We start from the raw sequence: 12,955 nt of genomic DNA, 5'->3' as shown, positions 1-12,955 counted from the left end.
TCTGCCGTTGCCCTCTGAGACACTGCCCCCAATCTCTGGAAACAAGCAATGACAGGCCATGCCTCCGGGGAGGAGGGGACTGTGTGTGTGTGTGTGTGTGTGTGTGTGTGTGTGTGTGTGTGTGTGTGTGTGTGTGTGTGTGTGTGTGCGTGTGCGCGCGCGTGTGTGTGTGTGTGTGTGTGTGTGTGGAATCAACCACAGGCTGTGGCTCCAGGTAGGAGGGGACTGTGTGTGAAAGGGGTGGGGTTTACTGTATAAGACTAAGTGATAGTGTGTGTGCTCAAAGACTTCACAAGCAAGACGAGAACTATCGGAGTCCGTGCGACCGACAGCAACACATCTTCCAACAACATCTCTCTCTTCATCTATCTTTTGGTCATAATATACATCATATATTCACTCCCTTGTGAATTCACTCCTGCTATAGCTTCCAAGACTGACGAGAGTTCAGGTAAGCAGAGTTTATTCATACAATGTTTTGTTTTAGTTTAAGGGGAGATGTGCAGTATTAGTATGGACTACAATATGTGAGGTTTCTGATAGTCAGGGTGTTAAAAGTGGACAATATAGTTTTAAAATATATAATTTATCCAAATCAGTAACATGCATATATATATATTTATTGTCTTAAGAAAGACGCACTATACACTAGATGAGAACGTCTTTAACCTGAAATCTAATCACACCTACCTACAATTACATAAAAATTAAATAACAGGAAAGCCTATCTACTTCTGGAAAGTTCCATGAAAAATCACCCTTCTATTCCATGTTTGAGCAAATTAGTACAACATTAGCACCGTTTATACCTGGTGCTAACATGCAGCTTGTGTCTGGATCATATCCACATTCTGATTGTGCCCACATTTTCAGACGGGTATAGACAATTAACATATTAATTGTGAACTGATTTTGATGAAGTCTAAGTTTCAAATCTGTGTTAAAGGGGCAAATTCAGGACGAAGGTCACATGTTAGCACCAGGTATAAGCAGGGCTATTCTGGGCAGGAGGACAGAAGAGAGTGGGACACATTCCAGGAAACAGGAGTCAATGCAGGAGCCCTGTTTATACCAGGTTCTGAGATGCAGCCTTTGTCTTGATCTTGTCCACATTCTGATTGTGCCAACATTTTTAGACAAGTGTAGATGATCAAAATAAACATTGTGATCTGATTGTGATCAGATCTTAAAAGTGTAAACAGACAAGATCAGGTCAAGACCAGGATGAAGGATGCATGTTAAGATCAGGTATAAACAAGGCTTAGGAAATACTTGCATATTCATGAGTTAACCTTACAATTACACTCGATCAATATGGAAAGTGGTTGGGATTAGCACTGATGGTAGGATGGAAATACTCCATTAAGCGTTTATGAATACTCATTATAACATTATTATCATTATAATCATATACATTTGAGCTCACTGAAATTCTAAATAAGGAGTTGCAGTCAGTATCATAATAGGTGATTAATAATAAACTGGTCTTAAATACATCGAAAACTTAAAGCATTGTATTTTATTCAAAATATTTTCTAAACCCTAAACCTTAGCTGGAGATGTGTATAAAGGGTGTGACCATTCAGCAAGTTAAAGGAGCAAAACTTCTGGATATAACATTGGATGGTCACGTATCATGTTCAAGCTCTTGGGGCCCATATGCGCCGGTCATCAATGTCTATTTTCTTTTTTATTTATTGAATAAATACTTTTGACAGTACTGTATGCTGTGGTTAAGGCTACGACGGCGCCAGTCCAATGAGTGGAGCTTACTCAGGTGTTCAAAAGCCATATCAGACCGAAAGATGAATGCTTCTTAGGTAGTTCTTTATGAGGTTCCATTTAGAAAATGATCTCTCTGCAGAAACGACAGTTACAGGGATGGTAAAAACAGCTTGATTGCCGTAGCAACATCAGGGAAACAGAAGTGAGTGGTGCTTCAAACACAGCAGTTCTGCAACATCTTAAGCCTAATTGAGCCTCTCATTCTCCTTAATTGCCGGCCTCAACACGTTACAGAAAGAGATTAACTGTATAGGATGCTCTGGGGAAAGATTGTCTGGATACTGAACAGCCCAAAATTTGTTGGTTGGATTTAATTTGATTTAATTTATCTTGAATATAACAAGACAAAACATTTTTTGGGGTGGGAGATGGGGTGGGAGATGCATGCCAGCAAAGCCACAACACAACACGAAACAATACATGAATTGTACTATAACGGTGACAAACTTTGCCCACAACCTGTTAGGGCTTACATAGAGCAAGTTGTCCTAATAGCAGAGTCCCAACAGCAGGCCGAACACCTTACCATCACTACACCTGGCTAACAGCCTTGTCTGGCACCGAAACAGTTTAATTTACTGCCATTAAAAAAAAACAGCTGATATGGTTGACTTGTTTAAACAAATGTGGTTTCTACTGACAATTGAGATGTACAAACTATGGCATAAGGGGGCAACAAGCGGATAAGAGGCTATCTGTAATTTCGATTAAGACATTAATGAGTGAGCTAAGACGGATGTAAATCATGTAATCAATATAACTATTTGTTCAGTGCTTTTGAAATGTACAGGACAAAATTCAGAACATTGGCCATTCTTACAGTGTTCTTCGTGTACACCAAGTTAGAACCATATGATAAATAAAGGGGGCATATAAGCAGACAATGAAAGCTCTTACAATATTTGATGATTACATTTCTCTAAAACAGGTTATAGGCTACATGTGCACCACCAAGTCAGAACAGTAGGCGAAATTAAGAGGGGTAAATAGACCAAATTATTAGGGTGAGGCTTATGGGCTACAAACAGCCTACTACACAACATACACTTAGTATTACTTTCTTAGCTACAGTATGCATATCTCCCTGGCATTTTACATCATTTATGCAGCGGCATACAAGACATTTTTGGACTCATCTTGTTGTGCTGTGCTCTCTTGAACAGGAAGATGGCGTGGCGGTCCTTCCTGTGCAAATTTTGTCTTCAAACTTTGTCATCAAAGTCTGGCATTCTCTCGATTTATGGTGCTTTCAAAACATGATGACGTCAGTGATCTAGAACGCTCTAGAAAGAGGCTTTTAGTTCCCGACTTACATTTCCGAGTATGATGACCGTCGAAAACATATTTTCCCAGTCGGATCTCGTTTTTTCCCCAGAGTTCCCTGTTGTCTTGAACTCACTGAAGTCAGATTTCCCAGTTCTGAGTTAACAGTTGTTTTGAGCATGGCAGAAATCATTACCAACCCCTACGCTCAGTATTTTCCGCTGGCTGCCCCACACCACAGAAAGCACTGAGCTAGGCTGAAACACACACATTTTGGAGCTGCCTTACTCAATAAAGCAAAAAAAAGAGACTATGTTAGTATGCTGCTTTATTAACTCAATTATTGTAATAATGTTTTTGTTTACATTGTTTGCAAATTGATATGTCAATTTAACATGCAAAACAGGCAACTCCCTCAAAATAATGTGGGGTTTAAAACAGGTGGGGCTCTGCACTGAATGATGGGTCGCCACTGATTATGTGGCATTAATAGACTGGTTTTACAAACAACTTTCCACCCAAGCTGAGAGAGAGCGCGAGGACGGCTCATGTCATGCAGGGTCAGGTACAATCTGCAATGTTTGAATTTCCAACTTTAATTAGCCTATTGAATAAGTCATTATATTATTGCCAGAAGCCAACAGTCTAAAAATGGCAACATTGCGACACATTGTATAGATTGTGAAATGTGAGAAAATTAACACGAGAAGAATACAACCAAATAGGTCTACCAATAAACATGTATCCATTAGCCAAAGCAAAGCCAAACATAACATTGGAGGTGCAGAGAAACTGACTCCAGTGGTAACGTGGTACTATACAGAGCCATGATCGCATGGAACTCCCTTTCATCACCAATTACTCAAGCAAAATTATCTTAAAAAAAAGATTCAACAGCATTTAATGGAACGTCGGGGACTGTAAGGGGACACACAAAAACACGCACACAGACAGACATAATCTTGTTTTTACTATAATGTTTTATTTGTTGTATTGTTTGTATATCGTTGTATTTTAATTTGTGTGACTGTCCTTGTCTATCAGTGTGTCGGTGTTTTGTTACTTGTCATGTTTGGTGTTTTTTTGTGGACCCCAGGAAGAATAGCTGCTGCTGGGGACCCAAATAAATCAACATGTACCATTTAAGTCGAAAAGCTACCTACCAAAAAGCTGCACTGATCTGATCATATAGAGAGCAGAGATGGGACTAATCTCATGCTGTCTCTCTATCTGTCCAATAAGCCCGTTTATAAACACATACATTGTTCATCTACATAATGTACAATAAAAACCAACACAAACATACAAAATATATATACATTTTTAATCAAAATCCCACTTTCGATAATAAAAACAATAAAAAATCATGCCAACACAGAGGCACTGATGGTCAAATTAGTTTATTCTGATTATTTATGCGTATAACAAACAATATCTTGTGTATTTTTTTCAGTTTTATAAATGCATAGAACAGCCCCCTTCAGTTTAAATGGACACCCCTGAAAGAGGTTGACAGGAAGTGGGAGTCATGAAGCAGAGAAGACTGCATCCCAAATGGTACCCTATTCCCTATATAGCACTACTGTTGACCAGAGCCTATAGGGTAGTGCACTATGTAGGGAATAGGGTGCTATTTAGGACAAAGACGCAATGAGAGTGGATGTGAAGGAAGGGACTGGATATGAAAGGCTTTAGCTTGTACAGACAGACACCTGAGTAAAATGATTGTGCCTGTGAAACACCTCTCTCTTTGTGCTGTTCTCCTTTGGGAATGTTTTTTGATCTGTGATAATATCCTGTCCAAGGGAGACAGGTGTAGAAAGCCTCCAAGCTGTTGGCAACAAACAGATATTAGCTAGCGAGGTACGCACGTTACCTGTACCTCCCATGGATTACATTGATGTGATGGCAACCCAGGCTAAACAGACTTTCTAGACATCCACACAATCCATCCAACGAAATCGTAAGATTACAAATGATCCTCTCTTATACAATATGGAGAATATCAATAGGAGTACTTTGTAGGATTCCCTCCCCTTCCATTTACAATAACCTTTTTCATTAAAGAAATATTGAGAAAACCTCATTGTGGAAAACCAACCCTATAAGACAAACAGTCCATACCACAACCTACCAAACACAGTAGACTTTTATTTTATTGCATGCACTGTACTACAGATTTACACCATGGCCTCTCCTCACACTGCCGTCTGTTTCCTCCCATGCAGCACGGGGCACGAGGGGAACAAGGCGTCGGTGGCGATGGCCTCGTGGTTCAGTTGGAGCAGCGAGCCGGACTACCGAAGTCCGCGGCGGGACCCGTCTGACGTGGTCATGGACACCCTGATGCTGGAGCTCAACTGGCAGCTGAAGGAGGCCGAGAGGATGCAGCGTGAGAGGGACAGCGAGTACCGGCGCCTCCAGACTGGCGTGGACTACAGCTGGCTGGTCAACACGCCACGCAACACCTATGACGTGTCACCTGGTGAGAAACTGGGCCTGGAGGACCTGTGCTCCAAGGTGCATCCATCCTACTGCGGAGCTGTCATACTGAGGTGAGTAACCTTTGACCTTAGTTGTTTATGTACTTAACCCCCTAACCTAACGTATCTGGCGTAAAAAGACGACAGAGCAGAATCCCCACATCCGTTTTTCAGGGAATAATACTGTATTCTGAAAACCAGAAACATCTGCTCCTTCCGACCCAGCGGAGAGTGTTATCCCCCTAATCTACACTGGCCCTTTGGTTAAGTTCTCTATACCACCCCTGACCTTCGACCCCCATTGATTCAACGCTGTCCTCATAATTGATTACCCTCTTACTCTGACCAGGGTTGTGTGATTTTCCTTCCGTGGAAAGAAAATTCACACACAGTAATGTGAGGCAGAGAGAGAGAGAGAGAGAGAGAGAGAGGGACAGACAGAGAGAGACAGAGAGAGAGAGAGAGAGACAGACAGAGAGAGACAGAGAGAGACAGAGAGAATATAAAAAGAGCTGGAGGCCAATCGGCCAAATCAACAGGAGCAAGGGTACAGGTGGGGGCTGACCTATTTGAAGGCCTAAGAACTTATCAGCCTAATCTTGAGAGGAGTAAGTATCTTTAAGTATCCAATCTCTATGGGAAGACATAGGGGCCACCATTAAATATCCCATCTGCTAGCGGCCAGCCGATGAGCAAGGAACGCAAGAACACTGATGCTGTCACAAAAGCATGGTGGAAAAGCAGAGAGAAGCTCTTCTGATATAATAGGCTTGTTTGGATCAAAGGTTTTTCAAGTGCATTAGTGATAGCACGTTGTGGTGGTACAGTGGCGATGGTAAACGCTGCTGAGTGGAATAGTACGAGCTCATCTCCTTCCCACGCACATACTCTCTGAACCCTCCACTAGACGCCCACATAGTTTCTCTCCTGTGACTATAACGAGGCAAAGTGAAACAAAGCTATTGATTACAGTGGATGGCTTAAGGTCTCTTGGTTTTGTACTATTTTTAAATCTATAGATAAGTCATCCATTTATCCTGATGCATATGTATTGGGGGAGGTTTGGAACCACACTCACGTGATGAGTCCTGAAGACTTGCGTTGGCTTCTTGTATGAATGCCTAGGCTTGAGCTTGGTGGGCTAACAGTCTTGTGGTGCGCAAGATACCTAGGATTGAACCCTGGCCAGTAATATGAAGACCTGTGTTGGCTCTCTGAGTTAATTCCTAGGCTGTAGCTCAGGGGCCTAACCTAACACAGCCACCCGACCAGTCACACATGGGTCTAGCTGAGACCGATTTGACTTCTCTCTCTGACATCCAGGTTCCGCCAGTTGGTGACTGAGAACGAGCCGGAGGTGCAGGAGGTACCTGCCCTTTTCCGCACAGTCGTCCTCGAGGCCTTGGACCGCATGAGGGAGGAGCAGGAGGCGCAGCGGCTCTCGCGCCAGTGGAACAACAAACGGGCCATGAGCATGTCTCTCATGAACTTCAAGTCACGTGTCAAGATCAACCCCTTTGGCAGCACCTTGGGCCTGACCTCGACTGGAGGGGGAGGGGAGGGTGTGTGCGAGCTGAAGACGGTGTCAGAAGACGTGGAGAAGGCGCTGGAGGAAAGGGCTGACAGGTCCCAGAGGGTGTGGAGCATGCCCAACTTCAGACATAAAGGGCTGTACACTACCAAGGCCGTCTGAGCTGGGAATCCACAGGACAGTGTTGTGGTTCAGTGGAGGATAGAGCAGCGCTAGTGAGAGGTAGCTTATAATAAACCCCTGGAACCTGCCCAGTCTGCTTTGAACAAGAATGGGGAGAAATAGGAGACATGTCTCTCCCATCCTCTCCTTCGGCAGTGTGGGGTCATCCACTATTGAAAGCTTTTGACTTATGAATTTGATATGGGGAGCTATGCTAAGGATATTTCACAATGTTTTGAGACTTTCAGACACATTCTTTGCTGTACCTTTATTGTAAATGAGATAGTTTCTAAGAAAATTGTGTTGCATGCACTTCCTTTTACTGTGCTTTTTTTCATTATAACAACATAATACTCCGGAGCTACATGTATTTAAATTGTAGTTAACCAATGAGACTTACACATGAAACAATCAACAAGTTCTGTTTTTTTCTCAAGCATTTTTTTGGCACTGTAAAGGGAAGTGCTGCTTATCATGGCTTTTTAGTGACCTTTTTATAACTTGAAAAATCAACAGTAAACTGACTGCTCTATTGGAGTGGTTACCATGACATTGTAGATTATATCAATCTTCATTCTAACTCTTTACAGTTGGAATACAGTGCATCTTGATCTCTTTGTGTTGTCGGTCTTACTTTATTGCTATTGACTTATCAGCAAAATACAATTGCTGTGCAAATATTTTAAATGCCAAATATTTCAAATCACTTTCTTACAGCAAAAAGCATAGAAATCCACATCTAAGCTATGGGGTAAGCATGAAAAAAGCTAGGCGGTAAGCACAAAGGCACCGTTTTATTGCTCAGCAACCAAGGTTGAGGTGCCTGGGCTATTTGCCTTGTCCAATAAGAATGACAAAGCCTGGATACAGGACAAACTGTGTCTCATAAGAGGCACACAATGGCAGCAATAATTCCTACACAATGGGAATGAATGCTTGATTGTACTGTAACATTTCAGATGACTATTGTAAAGAATCTCTATAACAGCAGCAGTTTATTGCTGTTGAGAGAAGAGCTGTTTTATTGGGTGGACTGTAAGCAGTTTGCCACATCAAGTGGGCTTCACAAAATATAAAAAGCTCATCCAAAATAATATTGATTTATAGTATTACATGTGATGACATCCAGCTTCCAGTCTCAGATTTGTACATACTATACATTATTCTCTGATAATCAATATATCTAACAATAACTACATTCCAGGGGACCCGAGTTTAGCTGCAGGACTGTTTTGGACCTTCTTAAAACAACTAGAAAAACATAGATCATCATCAAACACAATGCAATGCCGCACTGGTGTTCTATTTGACAGATTACGTTACAATAAAATGTACCCAAATCTCTTTGTTCATCAGACCTGGGTTCAAATAGTATTTGCTTTCAAATACTTTAAGCTCTTGAGCCTGCTGGCGTGTAAGATGGATGGGTTGGCACTTTTCCTTTTGTTCCATTGTGCCGGGCAAGCTTAATCAAATGAAGTACTTAAAAGAAAACCAATACTATTTGAACCCAGGTATGTTGTTCATCACTCAGATCTTTGCTGATCTGTAGTCTCCACCACAGCAACACTGTTCTAACTTGCTTAGCAACACCTTGTGCAGCAAACATACTGATAAAAAGTCAGTGACTGGCTCCTTTGATGTTATAGTAAAATTACAATTCTAAAGACCAAACACACAGACATCAGTTACAAACAGTGTGAAGCACAGGAGGTTGGTGGCACCTTAATTGGGGAGGACGGGCTTGTGGTAATGGCTGGAGCGGAATTGGTGGAATGGCATCGAATACACATGGTTTGATGCCGTTCCATTGGCTCCGTTCCAGCCATTATTATGAGCCGTTCTCCTTCAGCAGTCTCCACTGGTCTGAAGAAAGGGGCTGACAACCACAGGAGTGACAACACGCTTTTTCTAAAAGAGAGACATGGCACATTCTGTCATTTTGAGATGACAGGCCATGTCCCACATCTCTTGCAGTGATAATAATAACCCTGTAAATGGATGTTAGTTCAGAGCTTCATCAAAATGGTCGTCATTCCCTGAGTTCTGTTCTGGACAAAAATTGGAAGGTTCTGGAACATAACCAACGGTGACGGCCCTTTGCATTACAACGTGGAGTTGAGGAACTCAAGCAGTTCGGCGCGATTCTTGTCCCTCTGTTGAAACAATGTGTAGTATGCACGTTTACATTTTAGAGAGACTTACAATCAGTGCTTTCAACTATGGTAGGTAAAATAACCCTCACTTTTCATAACCACTGTAAGTAAAAACCTTTATGTATCACACTCATACACACCAGCTTGTCTTTCTTGGACTTCTTCAATTTCATTTTGATCTTCTTTCCTGTGATCATGCTGTACTTGCCTTTTCTCCTCCTCTCCTTTAAATACTGAAAGATAGATATTTCATTTCAAAATGACAGCTTTCAGAAAGCTTCAAGCCACTGGTATGGATGTCGCTAACTTGGTTAAGGATAAATAGTCCCATAAATGTATTCTACCTTGGAGATCTGAATAGGTCCAGGTCCAGCGCTTTCCTCCTCTGGTGTCATTTTCTTGTCCTTCTTTTGTTTATGCTTCTTCTCCTTTTTCCCTTTCTATAAAAAAAAAACAACATAAGTCACAAACCACACCTTTATCAAAATAAATACTGAAAACAGAATATTTGAAGAAAAATACCTTCTTGTGTTGTTTTTCCTTTTTCCTTTTCTTAGAATTCCTTCTGGATTTGTTGTGGGAATCTAGACAGGAGAAAGCTAAATCTAACTGAAACACGGTCCTTCAGGCTTTGACTATTAACTATACATATACAGGGCTCTACAGTACTACCATTTTGGGGGCATACGCTCCTAAATATTTTGTTGTTCTACCTGAAATGTTTATTTGGGAGCACCAGTGCCCCTAGATGAAAAAATAAATAAAATACACCCTGTTAATAATTGTTGTAATGATTTCTTCACTGTTCCACAGCCTCAGAAGAATGCAAACGTGGTAGCACAGAAAGAAAGGACAGGGGAGAGCTTCTTCAGGAGATGTGCTTCAAAAGCTAGGATTCATATCGGCACAATGTAGCCTACATCTCAATCTTAAAAATCTATTTGCTTGTGCTCCGAAACCCTGTATTTTGTAATTGCTGCCAATTATTTTCATTAATACCTCAAATATTTTTCATTGTGCTCCTGAATTTCTTTGAGGGCTGCTACATTTTTCAATTTAGGAGCACATGTGACTGTAGAGCCCTGAAATATGGTCATCTTTCAGATACAGTGCATTCAGAAAGTATTCAGACGCCTTCACTTTTTCTACACTTTGCTACGTTACAGCCTTATTCTAATATGGATTAAATAAATAAAGAATCCTCATCAATCACACAATACCCCATAATGACAAAGTGTCAGGGACTGGGAGATTAGTCAGCATCAAGGGAAAGATAAACAGAGCAAAATACAGAGAGATCCTTGATGAAAACCTGTTCCAGAGCACTCAGGACCTCAGACGGGGTGAAGATTCACCTTCCAACAGGACAACGATACTAAGCATACAGCGAGAATGCAGGAGTGGCTTTGGGACAAGTCTCAATGTCCTTGAGTGGCCCAGCCAGAGCTTGGACTTGAACCCGATCGAAAATAGCTCTGCAGCGATGCTTCCCATCCAACCTGACAGAGCTTGAGAGGATCTGCAGAGAATAATTGGAGAAACTCCCCAAATACAGGTGTGCCAAGCTTGTAGCGTCATACCCAAGAAGACTCGAGGCTGTAATCGCTTCAAGTCGCTTCAACAAAGTACTGAAAAGGGTCTGAATACTTATGTAAATGTGATATATTTTACATTCACTTGCGAAAAATGTATAAAAAAACATTTTTGCTTTGTCATTATGGGACACTGTGTGTAGATTGATTAAATTGTTTTTTACTTTCATCAATTTTAGAATAAGGCTGTAACGTAACAAAATATGGAAAAAGTGAACGGGTCTGAAAACTTTCCCGAAAGCACTGTACATGCGCGTCTTTACAATTACGGGACAAGTACTGGCACACTCACCACTACTGCTGGAACTACTCCCACTGTGGGATGAAGAGTGGGATGAGGATGAGGAGGATGACGATGATGACGATGATGAGCTGGATGAGGAAGATGATCTACTGTGGCTCCGTTTCGTTTTCCTTTTTTCTTTCCCTTCAATAGAAAAATACAAGAGAACAGTGACTATTTACCATGACTCCAAGGTAGGCGCACGCCCACACACTTGTGATATCATTTAATAAGTGATCACAATAGACCATTAAATGACCTGTGCTTGGTGATCTTCTGTCATCTCTTGTGGCAGACTCAGTACTCCTTCTGTCATTTCCTCTTGTGGCAGACTCAGTACTTCTTCTGTCATTTCCTCTTGTGGCAGACTCAGTACTTCTTCTGTCATTTCCTCTTGTGGCAGACTCAGTACTTCTTCTGTTTCCTCTTGTGGCAGACCCAGTACTTCTTCTGTCGTTTCCTCTTGTGGCAGAATCAGTACTTCTTCTGTCGTTTCCTCTTGTGGCAGAATCAGTACTTCTTCTGTCATTTCCTCTGGTGGCAGAATCAGTACTTCTTCTGTTTCCTCTTGTGGCAGACTCAGTACTTCTTCTGTCGTTTCCTCTTGTGGCAGAATCAGTACTTCTTCTGTCATTTCCTCTGGTGGCAGACTCAGTACTTATTCTGTCATTTCCTCTTGTGGCAGACTCAGTACTTCTTCTGTCATTTCCTCTTGTGGCAGACTCAGTACTTTTTCTGTCGTTTCCTCTTGTGGCAGACTCAGTACTTCTTCTGTCATTTCCTCTTGTGGCAGACTCAGTAGTGGTACTTTTTCTTTCAAAACGTATTATACTGGACTCACTTTTCACTTTGTCTACTTTGCTGGACTAACAAAGACAAAGTAAAGGGAAATGCCTTGTAAATCTATCTGCATTGTGAGCCCAAACCTCTATCATAAGCCCGTCAGATTTTAAACACAGATCATCAGTAGCGTTATTTAGCTAACTAATTAGCATTCCTAAATGCAAAACAAGTTGCTAGCTAGCCCGATAACGTTAGGTACCTAGGTACTTACCATGGTGGCTGTTGTCTCGACCAAAAGAGGCGAATGCAATAAAAAGTTGCTGTTTATCAAAGTGATATTCTCTAAACAATTATTAGCAATACTTTATCGACTGTACTTATTTGTAAATGTAACAGTATGGCTATAAGAGATAACTGGCTGGCTACTCTGCTGACAACACGATTGAGCCATTTTGCATCCCACAATGCACCATTGATTTCTTAAAGCAACACAGCAATGTTTTGAACAGCAATATAATTCCATTTCTATGGTTGTAAACCTCGTTGGGCTCAAATATTATTTTTGCATTTGACGGCTTGGAAGAGGTAAGGCAATAACGCTGTATTTCCTTAATAAAAACAACATTCAATCAGAAAGAGAGAAAAAAACAATCCCTAATAGGATACAGTCACTGGATACTGCACACACAAGTCATGAATCTTCAAAATCATTCAGTGACAGTAATAATGCTCCTCCTGCAGAATAAACCTGACCTTTCAACCCCTGGCAAATCCTGGCAAATCCTGTGTGGCCAAAGGATGCACATTCATTAGTGCATGGGTCTTGACCCTAGAAAAGTTACAGCACTCCATCACCCCTTCTACTAGCCACAACTTTCTGGTTGTAAAAATAATGTTGATGTTGATTATGCAATGGA

At 41.4% G+C, this 12,955-nt stretch overlaps 2 protein-coding genes across 3 annotated transcripts; one reads left to right on the top strand and one right to left on the bottom strand.

Annotated features, from left to right (window-relative positions):
- The first annotated feature begins 307 nt into the window (after nucleotides 1–307).
- Nucleotides 308–7,361, top strand: LOC139414982 (retinal degeneration 3, GUCY2D regulator). Its single transcript, XM_071162666.1, has 3 exons — nucleotides 308–451; nucleotides 5,277–5,603; nucleotides 6,855–7,361. The coding sequence occupies exons 2-3, from the start codon at nucleotides 5,311–5,313 to the stop codon at nucleotides 7,222–7,224; spliced, it is 663 nt and encodes a 220-aa protein (XP_071018767.1). The 5' UTR covers nucleotides 308–451; nucleotides 5,277–5,310; the 3' UTR covers nucleotides 7,225–7,361.
- An 857-nt stretch (nucleotides 7,362–8,218) lies between these two features.
- On the bottom strand, nucleotides 8,219–12,512 carry LOC139414980 (micronuclear linker histone polyprotein). Of its 2 annotated transcripts, XM_071162664.1 has the most exons (7): nucleotides 12,310–12,512; nucleotides 11,515–12,121; nucleotides 11,265–11,399; nucleotides 9,903–9,964; nucleotides 9,725–9,820; nucleotides 9,521–9,613; nucleotides 8,219–9,380 (listed from the first exon to the last, which is right to left on the bottom strand). In XM_071162664.1, the coding sequence occupies exons 1-7, from the start codon at nucleotides 12,310–12,312 to the stop codon at nucleotides 9,330–9,332; spliced, it is 1,047 nt and encodes a 348-aa protein (XP_071018765.1). In that variant the 5' UTR covers nucleotides 12,313–12,512; the 3' UTR covers nucleotides 8,219–9,329. The 2 variants fall into 2 exon arrangements, with proteins under 2 accessions (XP_071018765.1, XP_071018766.1); XM_071162665.1 differs by lacking the exons at nucleotides 9,903–9,964; nucleotides 12,310–12,512.
- Between the last annotated feature and the right edge of the window lie 443 nt (nucleotides 12,513–12,955).

This window comes from Oncorhynchus clarkii, chromosome 8 (genome assembly GCF_045791955.1).
Source record: "Oncorhynchus clarkii lewisi isolate Uvic-CL-2024 chromosome 8, UVic_Ocla_1.0, whole genome shotgun sequence".
Lineage (NCBI taxonomy): Eukaryota > Metazoa > Chordata > Actinopteri > Salmoniformes > Salmonidae > Oncorhynchus > Oncorhynchus clarkii.
The sequence above is the reverse complement of the archived record's forward strand: the minus strand, read 5'-3'. Positions and strand labels throughout refer to the sequence as shown.

Coding starts and splice junctions, on each gene's coding strand:
- LOC139414982 (XM_071162666.1), top strand. CDS start 5,311: ATGGCCTCGTGGTTCAGTTGGAGCAGCGAGCCGGACTACCGAAGTCCG. Junction 5,604..6,854: donor TGCGGAGCTGTCATACTGAG/GTGAGTAACCTT, acceptor TCTGACATCCAG/GTTCCGCCAGTTGGTGACTG.
- LOC139414980 (XM_071162664.1), bottom strand. Junction 11,400..11,514: donor CAGAAGATCACCAAGCACAG/GTCATTTAATGG, acceptor TTTCTATTGAAG/GGAAAGAAAAAAGGAAAACG. Junction 9,821..9,902: donor AGGAAAAACAACACAAGAAG/GTATTTTTCTTC, acceptor TTTTTTTTATAG/AAAGGGAAAAAGGAGAAGAA.